The sequence below is a fragment of the Oryctolagus cuniculus genome, chromosome 21 (assembly GCF_964237555.1).
Source record: "Oryctolagus cuniculus chromosome 21, mOryCun1.1, whole genome shotgun sequence".
In the NCBI taxonomy this organism is placed as follows: Eukaryota; Metazoa; Chordata; class Mammalia; order Lagomorpha; family Leporidae; genus Oryctolagus; species Oryctolagus cuniculus.
In genome coordinates, this window is record NC_091452.1 from 22,717,232 (window position 1) to 22,734,114 (window position 16,883).

The following is a 16,883-nucleotide window of genomic DNA, read 5'->3' on the forward strand; positions in this document are numbered from 1 at the left end:
CCATTCTGGTCTTCATGTTGGGTGGCGGGGGTCCAAATCCTTGGGCCATCGTCACTGCTTTCCCCGGCTGCATTAGCAGGGAGCTGAATTGGAAGTAGGGTAGCCAGGCTGAGAACCAGTTCTCCAAAGTAGAATGAAGCCGGTGGCTTGGTCCCATTGTGCCCCAACTCCAGCCTTATTCCAGCACACGTAGAATCTCAGAGCAAACGTTGCATGCATTAACTAGCAGGTAAGGACGGAGTTTTGGTAATGCTGGACGCTGTTAGAACACAGTTCCTCCAAAGGGGTTGTAGGGACAGGGGGCAGGGGTACTGCTCTGTGACTTAGGTGTGGCCACAGGGGAGAACTTGAGAGCCATGGGCAGGAAAGGACCTTGTCCGCTCCTTGGGGGAGCCATTTCGGCCGTGGTCTTGCTAATGCTCCTTAGCACGTTATCGGAAGGTGGGAAACCCTCGAGACAGCCAGTGCACGCTTGACTGTGTGTGTATTGAAACAAGGCCTTTGGCCGGCGCCGCGGCTCACTAAGCTAATCCTCCACCTTGCGGCGCCGGCACACCAGGTTCTAGTCCTGGTTGGGACACCGGATTCTGTCCTGGTTGCCCCTCTTCCAGGCCAGCTCTCTGCTGTGGCCTGGGAGTGCAGTGGAGGATGGCCCAAGTGCTTGGGCCCTGCACCCCATGGGAGACCAGGATAAGTACCTGGCTCCTGCCATCGGATCAGCGCGGTGCGCCGGCAGCAGCGCACCAGCCACGGCGGCCATTGGAAGGTGAACCAACGGCAAAAGGAAGACCTTTCTCTCTGTCTTTCTCTCTCACTGTCCACTCCTGCCTGTCAAAAAAAAAAAGAAACAAGGCCTTGACACATCTTCCATGAAAGCCAGCGGCTCATCACTGCTGCTCTTAGGGCAGGCACACAGGTTTAAATAAGGCCTTTCCTGGTCTAGGCACCTGGTCTGAGGACCTGTGAGGGGCAGGCTGGACACACCCATCCAGTGATGGTTACATTTGATAGTGTGGAATGAGCGACCAGAATGCCTGCCATGTCGTCCTGAGGCAGGAAGAGTTGGAGTTTGGGGGTAATTGATGTTCTCTTGCTTGTTCCAGGGAAAGATTTTCAAGGGAGCAAACTGAAAGTGTCTCTGGCCCGGAAGAAGCCTCCAATGAACAGCATGCGGGGTGGCATGCCGCCCCGGGAGGGCCGAGGGATGCCGCCGCCCCTCCGCGGAGGTACCTGCTGGCTGCTTTCTCTGGGCCCCTGTGAGAGTGTGGAGATGCCCCCGTTAGAAGCAGGGGTGTAGAGACTGCCGCGCCACCAGGGCTCCCTGTCAGTGTGGTGGAGGAGGAGGAGGAGATGGAGGAGACTGTGGGTTGATTAGCTCGGAGGCTGCAAGGGTCCTAGGAGTTGTTTGGAAGGAGCTGACCCCTGAGCTAGGCCTTTGGGCCCAAGGCAAAGTGTGGGCAGGTATCTGTGATTGTACTTGATTTTTAAATCTGGAGATGCGAAAGAGGTGATTTGCTTTTGTTCCAGGTCCAGGTGGCCCCGGAGGTCCTGGTGGGCCCATGGGTCGCATGGGAGGCCGTGGAGGAGACCGAGGCGGCTTCCCCCCGAGAGGGCCCCGGGGTTCCCGAGGGAACCCTTCTGGAGGAGGGAACGTCCAGCACCGAGCTGGAGACTGGCAATGTCCCAACCCGTACGTACCTCTCCTGGAAGTGGGTATTCTGCCCCTCCTCACTCCTCACCCCGGCCTCACCCCGCCCTGTGGAGAACCTGCTGCCTGCCGGGAACTGGGTGGGAACCCTCCACCTCCTGAGGCGCTAAGGCCGTGGTCCTCGGGCAGCTCCTTAGCAGTGGGGTGGAGTGAGGCGCAGACCTGCTGTTGGCAGCCTCCCGAGTCCACTCGCTGATTGCTGCACTGTGATTCACAGGGGCTGTGGAAACCAGAACTTTGCCTGGAGAACAGAATGCAACCAGTGTAAGGCCCCGAAGCCCGAGGGCTTCCTGCCACCACCCTTCCCGCCCCCGGGTGAGTGCCAGTTCTGGGACCCTTCTCCACTGTCTTGCTGCAAAGCCTCTGACTTCGTGGCTGGGTGGAGGACAGCTGCCCGTGGTGTCCTCGGCGCCTGGGTGTTGAGGTGGAGTGAAGTGGCCGCTCTGCGAGGGGAGGCAGCCCTCCGCGCCTTCCGTGTGCCTTCCCGGAGCCTCTGCCGGCCCCTGACCTCCTCTCCCCCCCCCCCCATCTTAGGTGGCGATCGTGGCAGAGGCGGCCCTGGTGGCATGAGGGGTGGAAGAGGTGGCCTCATGGACCGCGGTGGGCCCGGTGGAATGTTCAGAGGGGGCCGTGGTGGAGACAGAGGTGGCTTCCGTGGTGGCCGGGGCATGGACCGAGGTGGCTTTGGAGGAGGAAGACGAGGTGGCCCAGGGGGTCCACCTGGACCTTTGATGGAACAGATGGGAGGAAGAAGAGGTGGCCGTGGAGGACCTGGAAAAATGGATAAGTATGTGATGGGGCCCGGCCTGAGCACAGGCCTTTCCCAGGCTTGGCAGGAGTGAGTGCAGACCAGGCCTTTGGCAGGGGGTGGGGGTAGCCTGGGGCTCTGCGCCCCTTGCCCACCCTGACCCCAGCACCCCTGTCTTGCAGAGGGGAGCACCGCCAGGAGCGCAGAGACCGGCCCTACTAGACGCTGACGCCCGCAGAGCCGCATTGACTACCAGATTTATTTTTTAAACCAGAAAATGTTTTAAATTTATAATTCCATATTTATAATGTTGGCCACAACATTATGATTATTCCTTGTCTGTACTTTAGTATTTTTCACCATTTGTGAAGAAACATTAAACAAGTTAAATGGTAGTGTGCTGAGTTTTCTTTTTCCTTCTTTTAAAGATGGTTGTTTAAGACTTAACAGTGGGAACCCCTTGTGAGCATGCTCAGTATCGTTGTGGAGAACCAAGAGGGCCTCGAGCTGTAACAGTGTTCATGGTTGTGATTTTTTTTTTAAATAAAATTCCGAATGTTTATAAACAGTCATCCTTCTCGGCCTCTGTGTCCTCGGAGGATGCCCGACCAGCAGGTGCGCAGCTTGTTCAGGGGAGGCTGCTCCCCACACCCTGGGAGCAGAAGGACCTGGGCATCCAAGGGCGGGGGGCAGGCAGCACAGGAGGAACTGAAACTTCCGGCCTGCAGTGAGGGCCGAGGAAGCCCCCCCTCCCTGCTCAGGTGGGCGGCTCCATGCTCCCCCTCCCCCGCCCTGGGTGTCACACACTCATCTCTGCGGCATCTCCAGCAGTGCTCCCACCCCTGAGCCATGGTGAGCCCCCAGCCCCCTCTGCATTATCAGCTCATCCCTCAGTTCTCCCACTCCTGACCCCTCACTGCCCTCTCCCAGGCACCACCCCACCTTGGGGGTCTGATGGGGGTGAAGCCCACCTTGGTCTTGCCCTCAGAGCTCCGCAGACCCAAGCACTTCTCAAGAACTAAGAACAGGCACCAGCACTGTGGCAATGCCAGCATCCCGTGTGGACCCTGGTTCGAGTCCCAGCTGCTCCACTTCCAATCCAGCTCCCTGCTAGTGCACCTGGGAAGGCAGTGCAAGTACTTGGGTCCTGGCTGTCATGGCCATGAGACTGCTCCATCCACTGGTTCCCTCCTGGGTACAGTAGTCCAGGGCCAATGTCAAGAGCTCAAGTCAATCCAGGCCTCTCACGGGGGTAGCAGAACTTTCATCAGGCCATCGTCGCCTCTCAGGGTCTCCATTAGCCGCAGACAAGTCAGGAGCAGAGCCCAATCCTGGACCCAGGCATCGACAAGGGGCCCAGGCTTGCCTGACTTAGCGGCCAAGCTAAGGGCCCAGCCCAGGCACTGTGTTAGGTCCCTGAGCAGCCCACCTCCCTGGCTGCACCAAGGGTTTCTCTGGAGGCAGGTCCCTGCCCTGAGAACACTCACTAGCTCGAAGCCCTGACGTGGGCTTACCTGGCAGATCTATTCCAGCCAAAGAAAGGTCGGGACTGCCCCGGGCTCCGAGGGCCTCGGGGACTGTGAATTCTGCACAAAGCTGAGGGCGTGCCCATCAGCAGGGCAGCCAGGGCAGAGAGAAAGGCTCGCCTAAGTTCCACACCTTGCTCCACGCCCCAGAGCTCCTGGTGGGTCACTCCGAATACTGATCTCCAAGACCGCCTCGTGGTCCCACTGGGCCACACTGCACCGGACTGGGCAGAGCGGGCTCGGGCTTCACCCTGGGTTCCTGGCACTTCAGGGCCAGCCTGCCCGTAAGGCCATCAGCGGACTTCTAGCTGGGGTGAGGCCAAGCTGGCTGCTTGCTGGCACTCAGCAGTAGGCACAAAGAGCCTGCTGTGCCCACGGCCAAGGGCCAGGAGCCAGCATTCAAGTCACGCTCTGCACCCAGCGGCCCCCGGGGTCTGTGCAGATGAGCTAGGGCTTCCCAAGCTGGAACCTCCTGCTCCCGCAGCAGTTTTCTGTGGCCTCTCATGAAGCTTTCCCAGAGGCGGTCCCACAGGCCCTGGGCCACCACACAACGGACAAGGTCAAAGCTGAGGTCCTCCGTGCCCTGGGCCAGGGGGGTCTGTCCACGCCAGTGAGGTCAGCACTACAGCTGCCGCCATGGGTCTTGGAATCCTGGTGGACGCTTAGCATCTGGAATGGGCCTCTGATCACAGGCCAGAGCTCGTGGGACTGGACAGAGGGAGCAACGAGCCCCTCCGTCACCCCTTCCTCCTGAGAGCAGCAGTGGCCACCTACCCCATGCCAGGGCCACCCTGAGCTGAGTGATACTGGGCATTAGTCACAAGTCTGCTGTGCCATTTTACAGATGGTACAACTGAGGCCTAAGAAGTGTAACAATCCCACCCCATTGCAGGGCAGGGCCGGGGTTCAGTCTGATCTCTGCTGTGTGCAGAGCTTGGACACGCGGTGAGGTTGGTCCAAGCAGAAGTCGCAGCTCCTGCACGGCTGCTGACGGCACACACCCCTCACCTTCTCTGGGTCTCAAGTTCCCCAAACTAGAATGAGGACACCCGGAAGTGTCACAGTTCATCACACCCCAAGCCCTGCCCTTGCCTCTCGGACCCTGGGTCATCCCCGGCTCTGCTCCCACTCCCAATCACCCGCACATCCCATCGGCGCTCCCCTCAAACGCAGCCAGGAGCCCCACCCCTCTACCCGAGTCCCCTCCCAACACCCCACCGCCAACCGGCTTCCTACAGGCAGCCCCAGGGGAGCCGGTACAACCCGAGTGGACCCCTGGTCTGAACCCCTCCATGGCTCCCAGGTTCCTCTGAAGAGGCCTGGCCCACGGGGCCAGCATGGCGGCACAGCGAGTCCACACAGCTAGCTAGATCCAGCTCCCTGCTAATGCACCTGGGGAGGCAGCACAAGATGGCCCAAGTGCTTGGATTCCTGCCACCCACGTGGGATTCCCGGATGGAGTCCCTGGCTCCTGGCGGTTGCGGCCATCTGGGGAATGACCCCGCCCTCCCGTCGTCCCTTTCAAGTAAATGGCAGGGCCATGAGGCCCTATTTGATCTGTCCCAGCCGTCCCCTCCTGCCTCGGCTCCAGCCCCGGGAGCCTGGAATGCTCTGGGCTCCTTCCACTCGAGCCAGTTCCCTCCAGCTGACCACTGCCTCCTCTTACCCGGGCCCCAGCGCCCAGCCCAGGACTGCCCCTGCCCCACCGCAAGCCCTGAGCTGGCTCTGTGTGGGTCCTCAGTAGGCGCCATCTAAGACTCCGCCTAGGGCAGGAATCCCATAGGGGGAGTCCCGGCTGCTCCTCTTCCCATCCAGCTCTCTGCTGTGGCCTGGGAAAGCAGCAGAAGATGGCCCAGGTCCTTGGGCCCCTGCACCTGCATGGGAGACCCAGGAGAAGCTCCTGGCTCCTGGCTTCGGATCGGTGCAGCTCCGGTCCTAACAGCCAATTGGGGAGTGAACCAGCGGATGGAAGACACCCCCCTCTGCCTTTCAAATAATTAAAAAAAAAAAAAAAAAAAAAAAAAAAAAAGAACCGGCAACAGTTTGGGCCTCCTGGCTGCAGGACGGAGGCAGAGGGAAGGGGCCGGGGGCGTGGCTCGCAGGTGCTCAATAAAGTGGCCCTGATCCAGGAGCAGGAGCACCCCCGCCAGGAGCCAAGTCCCAGCCCCAACCAGGGGCGCGTCCGTGCCAGGGGAGCCTCACGGCGCCCGTGGGCCGAGGGCAGGCCTGGCACACAGTAGGGGCTTTATTAGAGCTCCGGGCCAGCTGCTGGCCCCACTGGCCCCACCCCGGCAGCATGGCTGCCGCCCAGACAGGCCCGGCGGCCCGGCCCGGCGCGCTGGCGGCAGGGCAGGCTTTCCCACCGCTCCCGGCCAGCTCCCTCCTCTGCAGGCTGCGTTAACCCTCCCGCGCCCGGCCGGCCGGCCGGTCCGGGCAGGGCCTCTGTGTCCTCCCCGGGGCGGGGGGGAGCCGGACGCCCAGTGGGCGTCAGTGCCTGGGCCGCCGGCCCCCACCCCGGCCGGCCTCGGCTATCTTGGCGGGGACGCCCGCCCGCGCCGGAGGTGACTGCGCAGCCCCCAGCCCCTATCGCTTCCTGGCTGTGTCCGGGGAGGCCGCCGTCGGGGGAGGGGGGGCCCCGGACCCGCTACGGTGGGGGTGGGCACCGACGCCTGGGCAGGGGGCGTCCCAGGATACAGAGCACCGACTGCGAAGCGCCCGCAGCGTCCTGGCCCGACCCCTGCGGGGAGCGGGAGGCCCCGGCTCCTCCCCGCGTCGCAGGCGAGGCGCGGCCCCTTTAAGAGCGCGCGGCCCCGCCCACCCCTCCGGGCCGGATCCGAATTCCTGGGAGGCGGGGCGGAGACGCGGGCGCCGCGGCCGCCGGAGCTGCACCGGGATCCGGAACGCGGCGGCGGCTCCCTGCGGCGGGCCCGGCCCGGCTCCGGCCCGCGCCGGGGCGATGCTCGCCGGGGCCGCGGGATGAGCCAGGTGAGCGCGGGACCCTCGGCGCCCCCGCCCAGCCGCCTCTGTGCCCCGGGGGCTGTGTGACCTTGGGCGGCCCCGCACCCTCTCTGGGCCGCTGCGCACCGGCTTCCCGGAGGCGGCGCGGCCTGGTGCCTGGTGCCTGGTGCGCCACCGGCCAGGCTGCGGGACGCCGGGCCCCCCGCACCCGCCCCGGCACCGCCGCTGCTCTGCGCCCTTCGGCCGGCTCTTGGCCTCTCTGAGCCTCAGTTTCCGCGTCTGTGAAATGGAGACCGCGCCGCGGGCCCAGCGCTGGGCACGGTCGGTCGTCGCTGTTCGCATCCCGACGCCCCGTCCTTAGGGACCCGGGCCTGCCTTCCTGCAAGAGCGGCGGACACCGACCCCCGCCCCCTCCCTGGGGGCCGCAGGCCCAGGCCCCTGTCTTCACCTCTCCAGGTCTGAGCTGTGCACCTGCTTGGAGGGAAGGCCTCGGCCAGTTCCCAACCCCCAACTCCCTCCAAAAAAGACACTTAGGACACTAAGTCGATTATCGAAACGATCCCGCCGAGGCCGGTGAGGCAGGTAATGTTACCGTACCCATTTCACAGGCCAGGAAACTGAGGTACAAGAGGTTTCTCAGGCATCCGGCCCCCCTCCTGGGACCGGTTGGTGCGGACAGCGGGTGGGTGGCTTGGGCCGCGCTGGGCCCGGCCTCGCAGCACTCCTGACCTTGTGTCCCTGCCCGCAGCGACTTGGCTGGCCTGGGCATGGCGGACCCGGTGGCGAGCATCGCCGGCTCTGCGGCCAAGAGCGTGCGGCCCTTCAGCTCGAGCGAGGCCTACGTGGAGGCCATGAAGGAGGACCTGGCCGAGTGGCTGAACGCCTTGTACGGCCTGGGCCTGCCCGGCGGGGGCGACGGCTTCCTGATGGGCCTGGCCACGGGCACGACCCTGTGCCGCCACGCCAACGCCGTCACGGAGGCCGCGCGCGCCCTGGCCGCCGCCCGGCCGGCCCACGGCGTGGCCTTCCAGGCGCACGGCGTGGCGCCCGGCTCCTTCGTGGCCCGCGACAACGTGGCCAGCTTCATCGGCTGGTGCCGCCGCGAGCTGGGCGTGCCCGAGGTGCTCATGTTCGAGACGGAGGACCTGGTGCTGCGCAAGAACGGCAAGAGCGTGGTGCTGTGCCTGCTGGAGGTGGCGCGGCGCGGGGCCCGCCTCGGCCTGCTCGCCCCGCGCCTCGTGCAGTTCGAGCAGGAGATCGAGCGGGAGCTGCGCGCCGCGCCCGCGCCCGGGACGGACGCCGCCGCCGAGGTCGGGGCCGGGGCCGGGGTCGAGGCCGCCGCCCCGCCGGGGGCTCCGCCCCGCGCGCCCCGCATGACGCCCAGCGACCTGCGCAACCTGGATGAGCTGGTGAGTGCGCACCCGGCCTCGGGGTCAGAGTCCTGGCTCCCTGGCTGTGCCAGCTGTGCACCTGCTAAGCGCTTGCCTGCCTGCCTGCCCGCCTTCATCTGCGGGCTGCGGGGAGCCGTGGGGGGCCGTGGGCAGAGTGCCTGGCCTGCGCCCCTGCCCAGAGAGGCCCGGCCAGGAGGGGCTGCCCCTGCCCAGGGTTGGGCCCACCAGCTCCCTCCTCTCCCCGGACCAAGGCGTCCCTGCAGCCCCCGCGGCCCGGCCGGGGCGCAGTGTTTCTTTCTTATCTGCGCTCAGGGCTGCCCTGTGCCTGCCCAGGAGGCGGGAGCCGGATGGCTGCGGGCAGAGGCGGCCGCCCCACCCCCGGCCTGGGCCAGGGTCACCCAAGGCCCCACCTGCTCATTTCCTCCGGCGCCTCTGTGGGCAGGGAGGCGGGCAGGGCCGCCCACACAGCCAGCCTGGCAGCACCGGGCCGGGAGCGCGTGTGCGCTTGTGGGCAACCCAGGCGGGTGGCCTGTTTGTGCTTGTTGGGGTGTGTATCCCACGTGTCTGTGGCACACCCCCCCCACACACACACACAGATGCCCAGCCTGCAGCTGTGTCCTGGGGCCTGCAGCTCTGTGTCGTTGTCTGCTCCAGGGTCCCTGCAGGCTCGGGGGCTCTTCATCCCGGTCCTGGGCCTTGGGCCTGACCACAGCCCCATCATCGGGTCTTGCTCAGCTCCCCACCCTGCGTGCCAGGGGGAGGGGCCAGTGAAAGGTGCCCTGTGGAAGCCACACCCACGCCTGGGACAAGCCACAGTCTCCGCCCCCTGTCCCCGGAAGGAATTACTTCCTCCTGACCCCTGACCTCGCCTGCCCCTGTGGCCTCAGGTGAGGGAGATCCTGGGCCAATGCACCTGTCCAGACCAGTTCCCCATGATCAAGGTCTCCGAGGGCAAGTACCGCGTGGGCGACTCCAGCTTGCTCATCTTCGTGCGGGTAAGTGGGGGCTGCCCTGCACGGTGCGGCCGGGCGGGTGGGCTGCCCGCCCCCGGGGACAGCCCTGACCCGCGCACGCCGGCTCCCGCAGGTGCTGAGGAGCCACGTGATGGTGCGCGTGGGGGGCGGCTGGGACACGCTGGAGCACTACCTGGACAAGCACGACCCTTGCCGCTGCGCCTCCGCCGGTGCGTACCTGGGCCAGCGGCGGGCGGGCGGGCGGGGCGAGCGGCTGTGGCTCCGCCCCTCACATCCCGCGCCCTCTCCCTGCAGCCCACCGCCCCGTGCAGCCGAGGGCCCGCACCTTCTCCCCCCAGAGGGTGTCACCCATCCCCAGCCCCCGCCCTGGAAGCCCAGTCCTCGGGGCTGAACGCCGGGGCTCCCGGCCCGAGGTGACGCCTCTTAACCTGCGAAGCACAAAGGAGGGGCCCGACACCCCACTCAGGTGAGGCGCAGGGGGGTCAGGGGGACGGGGGTGGGGGGGAGACCCCGCTCAGGTGAGGCGCAGGGGCGTCAGGGGGACGGGGGTGGGGGGGAGACCCCGCTCAGGTGAGGCGCAGGGGGGTCAGGGGGACGGGGCTGAGGGGTCAGAGGGGGCAGGGGAGACCCCGCTCAGGTGTGGTGCAGGGGGTCAGGGGGACGGGGGTGGGGGGTCAGAGGGGGTGGGGGAGAGACCCCGCTCAGGTGAGGTGCAGGGGTGTCGGGGGGACGGGGCTGAGGGGTCAGAGGGGGTGGGGGGGAGACCCCGCTCAGGTGAGGTGCAGGGGGGTCAGGGGGACGAGGCTGAGGGGGCAGGGGGAGACCCCGCTCAGGGGAGACAGGGGAACCAGGGGACAGGGTGGGGCAAGACCCCGCTCAGGTGAGATGCAGGGGGACTGGGGTACGGGGCTGAAGGGTTCAGAGGGGGTGGGGTGAGACCCCGCTCAGGGGAGACGCAGGGGGTCAGGGGGACGGGCTGAGGGGTTCAGAGGGGGCGGAGCAGGGCGAGACTCCACTCAGGTGAGGCCAGGGGGGCCAGGGGGATGGGGCTGAGGGGCTCAGAGGGAGTGGGGAGAGGTGAGACCCTGCTCAGGTGAAAGGTAGGGGGACTGGGTGACGGGGCTGAGGGGTTCAGAGGGGGTGGGGCAAGGCCCCGCTAGGGAAGTGGGGGGACAGGGCTGAGGGGCTCAGAGGGGGCAGGGTAGGAGGGTGGGGTGAGGTGGGGGGGACATCCGCCCGATGACGGAATCGCCCGAGCGGAGCGGGGCTCAGAGTGACTCACTCCCTGGGAAAAGTTCCCGTGGGTGGGGGTGGGCCTGGCTTCCCGTCTCCATGGCAACCCAGCCAAACCTACAACACAGCCGGGCGGGCCCTGGGGTTTGGGCAGGAGCCAGTCCAACCCCAGCTTCCCTCCGGCCCCCTCTCCCGCGCCTGGGCCCCCCCCCAGCGCAGCTGCAGGAAGCTGCTCAGAGTCTCTCTCACTTCTCCCTGGAAGTCCCCAGGACAGCCGACCCTGACGGCCACCACCCGCACTCCCAGCCCCTCCCATCAGCCCCCTCTCTCTCTTGTTCCCCTGCCCCAGGCCCCGCGAGCAGCTGCCCCCCAACCCCCGCTCCCGCCGCTACTCTGGGGACAGCGACTCCTCCGCCTCCTCGGCCCAGAGCAGTGCCCGCGGTGACGACACAAGCGCCGGCCCCCGGAGGGAGCGGCCCAGCCGGCGGCTGACCACAGGCACCCCGGCCTCCCCACGGCGGCCCCCTGCCCCACGCAGCCAGTCCCGAGACCGGCTGGAGCGGGGGCGGCCCCGTGCGGCCCCAGGAGGCAGGGGCGCCCAGGTGGCAGCCCCCGGCCCTGCCCGGCGGGCCCGGAGCCAGAGCCGGGAAGGGCAGGCTATACTGCTGGTGCAGCGGGACCGGGACGGGCAGCACTCGTGGGTGCCCCGGGGCAGGGTCAGTGGGGGCTCGGGCAGGAGCACCCCCCAGACGCCGCGCGCCCGCAGCCCTGCGGCACTGCAGACGCCCCGCGCCTCCAGCCCCGGCCCAGCTCTGGGCACCACGCCCGCCAGTGTCTTCCGCACACCCCTGCAGCTGGACCCGCAGCAGGAGCAGCAGCTGTTCCGGCGCCTGGAAGAGGAGTTCCTGGCCAACGCCCGTGCCCTGGAGGCCGCCGCGGGCCGGACCCCCGCCGGCCCGGCCCCTGACTCGGCTCGGGCCCCAGATGCCCCGGCTCCCGACTCGGCCTACTGCTCCTCCAGCTCCTCCTCCTCCTCCCTCAGCGTCCTAGGCGGCAAGTGTGGCCAACCTGGGGACTCCGGGCGGACGGCCAACGGGCTGCCGGGGGCCCGCAGCCAGGCCCTGTCCAGCTCCTCCGATGAAGGCAGCCCCTGCCCCGCCCCCGGGGGGCCTCCGGACGCGCCGGGGAGTCCCCTGGCTGCCCCAGAGCCCTCGAGGACCTGGGCACGGGGCCGCATGGACACACAGCCAGACCGCAAACCTTCACGCATCCCCACGCCGCGGGGCCCCCGCCGCCCGTCTGCACCCCCCGACGTGGGGGCCTGGCCTGCCCTGCACCCCGGCACCCCCAGGGCTGAGCCCGGTTCCTGAACGCGAGGGACCAGTCCGGCCGCCCCCAGACCCCGTTCCTTGTCCTCTTCCTCCGTGGCCTTAACCCCCCTCTGCATCAGGGAGCCCCCCCCTAGGCCTCTTGAGCACAGACCTCATGGGACCAGACCCCTTGGGACCACTCGGCACGATGGGACCTCTGTTGTACATTCCGGTTGAGGGATGAGTGTTGCTATTTAATTACTAATATTATTGAATGCCTTAGAGGAGCCGGGCCTGCCCGGTGTTCTGAGGACCTGTGGTCCGGCAGAGCCTCTGACAGTAAAAGTTTTGCTCCAGCCACCTGTCTGTCGCTCGGGGATGCGGGGTGGGGCTGGGGTCCGGGGCGGGGCGGGAGCTCTTCCATACAAGCTGGGGTGCTGGGGTTCACCACTGGGGGCCACACCAGGCAGCCCTGGCCTCGAGGCTGAAGGCTGCGTCCCGCCCAGCAGACAGACCCCAGGTGCTCAGGATCGGCTGCACTTTTATTACCTCGCAAGAGGTGTGGCTTAACGAGGAGGTCCGCCGAGCAGTCCGAGCGCTTCCAATCAGAGGCATCGCCCGGTCCTCTCCAACCAATGGGGCGCAACCCGACCGAGGCCAGAAAGGACCGATTTTGTCCAATGGGGCCGGAGGCCTGGCCGACGAGGTCCAGTGAGGTTCCCAAAGGCGCACGGCCCAAGAAACTGCGGGGGGCGGGGCTCTGTTCATCCAGTCAGAGAGGAGAGTCCGCCCTGCCCAATCCGAGCCCAGCTGGGCAAGCTTGTCCAATCCGCGTCCCTGGCTGGTCCGGGGGGCGGTGTCCCGCGCGGTCACATGAGGCTGCAGCGCGCCGGGTGCAGCGCCCCCTGCAGGCGCAGGGCCGGGTGCGCGGGGCGGGCGCGCACGAGCGCGCAGCGCAGCAGCTCGCGGAAGAGGCGCAGCACGTGCCAGTTGTACTTGGCCGAGCACTCGAGGTAGCCGCAGCGCCAGCCCCTGCGCACCAGGGCGGCCAGCGCGCGCCGGGGCCCGAAGCGCAGCCGCTGCCGGTCCCGCTTGTTGCCGACCACGAGGATGGGCGCCTCGGGGGCCCCTGCCGGCCTGGGACCCAGGCACGAGTGAGAGGCGCGGGACCGGGACCCCGCGGCCGGCGAGCCCCCGCCCACCCGGAGGGTCTCTGCACGCAGGCGCAGCCTCTCCCAAGGCCGCAGATTCCCGCCCCAGCAAACACCAGGCCCGCGTGGGCTAAGGACCACACACAGCTGAGACCGCACGGGCAGCGGCCCACGACGAGGGGAGCTCGTCCTCGCCCCCCGCCCTGCGCCCCCGCCCCTACCTGGTCTCGGCGATCCGCTGCCGTAGCGCCTTCACGTAGTCGAAGCTGTCCGGACTGCAGATGTCGTAGACCAGCACGAAGGCGTCCGTGTCCTGCAGGCTGCAGTCCTTCGGGTCCGGCCACTCCTGGGGACGGGAGGCCGGCGTTGGCGGGCGCCCCCTGCCCCCGGCCCGGGCTGCCCGTTACAGCCACACGCGGCTCCGCCAAGGGTTCGTCCCCTATCTGCGCCCCCCACTCGAGCCCTACCTGCGGTCGCCTGGAGCCTGGAGGCCCCCAGACTTCGCCTCCGCCCCCTTGGGAGGGGCTCTCCTCTCTGCTCCGCACTCCCATCTTCCCCTTCCTCCCCCCAGCTTTCCCCAAGCTCAACCCGGGTGGGGCCTCTCTCTCCTCCCTATAACGCCCGGGCTGCGCCACGCCCCCGAGACCACGGAGCGCGGGCAGCTGTGCGCGCTCCAGTTCCGGCTTGTGCACCTGCGGCGCTTGTCCACCTGCCAGGCTCTGGCCCCTTCTTTCGCACAAAACTTCACTCGGCCCTCCAGGCTCAGCTCAAACGCCACCCCCTCAGGGAAGCCCTGCTCAATCCTACCTGCTGCCTTCCTCTTCACCTCTCAGCAGCATCCAGCTCCAAGGACTGGGGTGGGGGTGGGGGGTCCGTCCTGGACTTTGCACAGATTACTAAAGAAGTCTCTGCTCCGGGCCACGGGAGTGAGGGTGCAGAGAAGGACCGCTTCCCTCCCCACACACACCCCGCACACCCCGCGAGGGTACGCCCCTGGGCCTGACCCCACCTCTCTCCCACTACGGCTGTGCGCAAGGCCCCAGGCGGCGAGGGTAGCGGCAGGCACCCGCGCCTTCGTCCTGGGGCGCACGGACACCGGAACCCCCACCCCCTCCCTCGATCCCCGCGCGGCCCCGCACGTGCGCACCGAGCACAAGCGCCTCTTCCGGTCCCCACGCCCCTGCCCGCCCCTCGGACCGCTACCTCGAGACCCCCGGGGCTGGGGCCGGGGCCGGCGACGTCGCCGTCGCGGATGCTCAGGTCGTAGACCGCGCCGTCGAGCAGCACCGCGGGCCGGTAGAGGTGGGGCCCGTCCGTGGGCCGGTGGCGCTCCGGGTAGTCCCCGAACAGGAACTGGCGGATGATGGCCGTCTTGCCCACGCCCGGGGCGCCCAGAACGGCCACCCGCAGGCTGCCCCCCATGGCCGGCCCGCGCCGGGAAGCCTCATGGGCCGACGCCCGCCCCGGCGCGCCCCGGCGTCCCCCCCGAGGACCGAGCCGGCGGCGGACGCACGAGCGGCTCCGGCGGGCGCCGAGGACCGGGAGCGAACGCACCCGGCGCGCCGCGCGCAGACACCGCCTCCAATCCGCCCCGCGGCGCGATCGAGGTGCGACCTCCTCGCGGCGCCGCGGTCCTCCCGCCCCCTAAGTCCTCCTCCCGCTCCGGCGCCGGGAGTCGCCGCCTCAGCCGCGGCGCGAGCGAGCGAGCGAGCGAGCGAGCGCGCGGGGCCTCCCGCAGGCGGCGATGAGGTAACCGCCGCCGCCCTTCCCCCCGCCGCCCCTCCCGGGTCCCGGGGAGGTGACGGGGTGGGGCGGGGGGCCGGCGGGGGACCCGGGGCAGGGGCGGGACCCCTCGGCCAGGGCCGGAATGCAGGTTCCCTGCCCGCGCGCTCGCCGCCCCGCGCTCGTCCCGCGCCGCCCCGGGGCTCCCGGAGTCCAGCCGCCCGGGGTCGCGTCGGGCCCAGGCGCGTGACCTTGGGTGGCCCGCCGCACTGCGCCGGGCCCCTGCCCGGGATGGCCGAGGCCCACTACGTGCCGGGTAGTTCGAGACCGAAGGAAACTGAGGCCGGGGAGGGGACTCTCCACCGTGGGCAGGGCAGCAGGGTCCCCTGGCCGCCCCCACTCTCCCTGTTGCCCCGCACTGGACAAGGTTTCAAGCCTCCGTGGTGCGGGGAGGCAGGGCCGGAGGGGCCAGCGCCTTGGCCCCCAGTCCGTCCCTGGAAGGTGAATAAGCACAGAATGTTCCAGAAATCGGCTTTGTTCCTGCGGGAGCCTGCACCTGTGGCTTCCCTCAAAGGGGTGCGAACCAGAACCCCAGAGCCCCAGAGCCCAAACCCGCACTCCCAGAGCTGCGTGAGGAATTCCCAGTGGGGGCTTCCCCGTCTCCAATTGCCGGCTTATCTTTGGCCTTATTTGCTCATCTCTTCAACCAATATTTCCCATCTTACGGCTTGCCAGGGCGTGAGAGGAACTTTTTTTTTTTCCTAAGGTAAAATGTCCTGGCTTAAGAGGGAAGGTTCTAGAACATAGGGGGTCTTGGACAACAACCCACCCCAGCCTACCGGAAGTGGAGCCAGGGAGGCCGGTGGATGGCCGCTGGCAGGTGTCTCTCACAACAGTGGATTCCCACCCTCCATCATGGACCCAGCTCCACGTTCTTTTTTTACAGCATTTATTTAAACTCATTTTTATTTACTTGAAAGGCAGAGGTAGCTCCCATCTGCCGGCTCACTCCCCGAATGCCCACAACAGCCAGGTGAAGCCAGGAGCGGGGAACTCCACCCAGTCTCCCACGTAGGAGGCAGGGCCCCAAGTACTTGAGCCATCCCCTGCTGCCTCCCGGGAGTGCGATAGCAGGAAGTGGAGCAGGGGCTTGAACCCAGGCACCCAGCATGGGATAGGGTGTCCCGAGTAGTCCCTACAGGACGTCCCTGGGCCCCGCGGGGCTTCTCAGCGCGACTTGTCTGGGGGAGGAAGGAGGACTGTGGACCGGGAGTGTCCCATGGCTGCCCAGCGTCCCGCTCACTGCACTGGCTGACCCCTTCCCCAGGAGACTGCACCAGCGCCCCCAGAGCAGCCCCCCACTTGGCGAGACCTGCGCTGCACGGAGCCCTGGCTCCTAGCCGCCTGCTCCGAAGGCTGAGGCAGGCGGCTGTTTGGCCATAGTCGTATGTCAGCATGGGGACCGGCACCCAGGACCCTGGCTCTGAGCCTGACGGCTTCAGAAGCCCCCAGGGGCCCGAGGGCCTGTGGCCCTGCAGCAGATGGGTGGCTTTGGGGAGTCACTGTAGGAGCTGGGCTGAGCCAGGCTTCCCAGAGACCAGTAAGCCGGACAACATGGGGTCCCTAGCAGCCTGGTGCGGGGATTTCGGCTTTTCTCCGAATGTTTCTTTTCCACGGAGAAGCTGTGGGGTTGCTATGTGCTGGCCCACCCCATACCTCTTCCCAGGGGGCCCCCCAGCCCTCTCGCATGCCCCACCCAGTGCTGTGGGGACTGCTCACCAGACCAACACACAAGAGCCAGGACCTGGCTCTGGGCACAGTGGCCAAGCCAGTTACTGCCAGTCCTCTGTGGTTCATAGGGGAGGCAGCCATGCAGCCGGCTACGGACAGAGGGAGACAGGAACCCTGGGCCCATGTGGGCCTGGAGAGGTAAGGGGGCCTGGAAGGGCCCAATGACACTCCCAGCCAAGCCCTGAGGGACCAAACCACGGATGTGGGCCAGACTCGAGGTGGCGGAGGGGGCTGGGCAAGGGCAGGGGCCTGGCACGGGGCTCTGCTTCCACCTGCTCACTGCCACAGCCTCACAACACTGCCAGCTGCACAGATCCCTCCCGGCCTCCACCCTCCCGGCCTCCACCCTCCCGGCTTCCACCCAGGCTTCC

At 67.5% G+C, this 16,883-nt stretch overlaps 3 protein-coding genes across 10 annotated transcripts in view; 2 read left to right on the forward strand and 1 right to left on the reverse strand.

Annotated features, from left to right (window-relative positions):
• Positions 1–3,028, forward strand: part of EWSR1 (EWS RNA binding protein 1) — a 32,109-nt gene extending 29,081 nt beyond the window's left edge. For all 7 annotated transcript variants that reach the window (XM_008274631.4, XM_070065763.1, XM_070065765.1 and 4 more), the window contains 5 exons: positions 1,104–1,226; positions 1,528–1,690; positions 1,926–2,023; positions 2,243–2,495; positions 2,639–3,028. In XM_008274631.4, the coding sequence (XP_008272853.3) occupies positions 1,104–1,226; positions 1,528–1,690; positions 1,926–2,023; positions 2,243–2,495; positions 2,639–2,678 (677 nt within the window). In that variant the 3' untranslated portion in view covers positions 2,679–3,028. The remainder of the gene's footprint in view (positions 1–1,103; positions 1,227–1,527; positions 1,691–1,925; positions 2,024–2,242; positions 2,496–2,638) is intronic.
• Positions 3,029–6,807: 3,779 nt separating this feature from the next.
• GAS2L1 (growth arrest specific 2 like 1) lies at positions 6,808–12,206 on the forward strand. 2 transcript variants are annotated; one of them, XM_070065759.1, is made up of 6 exons: positions 6,808–6,967; positions 7,689–8,349; positions 9,219–9,326; positions 9,418–9,514; positions 9,600–9,771; positions 10,888–12,206. In XM_070065759.1, exons 2-6 carry the CDS (start codon positions 7,708–7,710, stop codon positions 11,906–11,908), a joined length of 2,040 nt encoding a protein of 679 aa, XP_069921860.1. In that variant the 5' UTR covers positions 6,808–6,967; positions 7,689–7,707; the 3' UTR covers positions 11,909–12,206. The 2 variants fall into 2 exon arrangements, with proteins under 2 accessions (XP_069921860.1, XP_069921861.1); XM_070065760.1 differs by lacking the exon at positions 6,808–6,967 and adding an exon at positions 6,989–7,522.
• A 166-nt stretch (positions 12,207–12,372) lies between these two features.
• On the reverse strand, positions 12,373–14,674 carry RASL10A (RAS like family 10 member A). The gene is made up of 3 exons (XM_070065780.1): positions 14,203–14,674; positions 13,221–13,345; positions 12,373–12,985 (listed from the first exon to the last, which is right to left on the reverse strand). Exons 1-3 carry the CDS (start codon positions 14,419–14,421, stop codon positions 12,718–12,720), a joined length of 612 nt encoding a protein of 203 aa, XP_069921881.1. The 5' UTR covers positions 14,422–14,674; the 3' UTR covers positions 12,373–12,717.
• Positions 14,675–16,883: the final 2,209 nt, after the last annotated feature.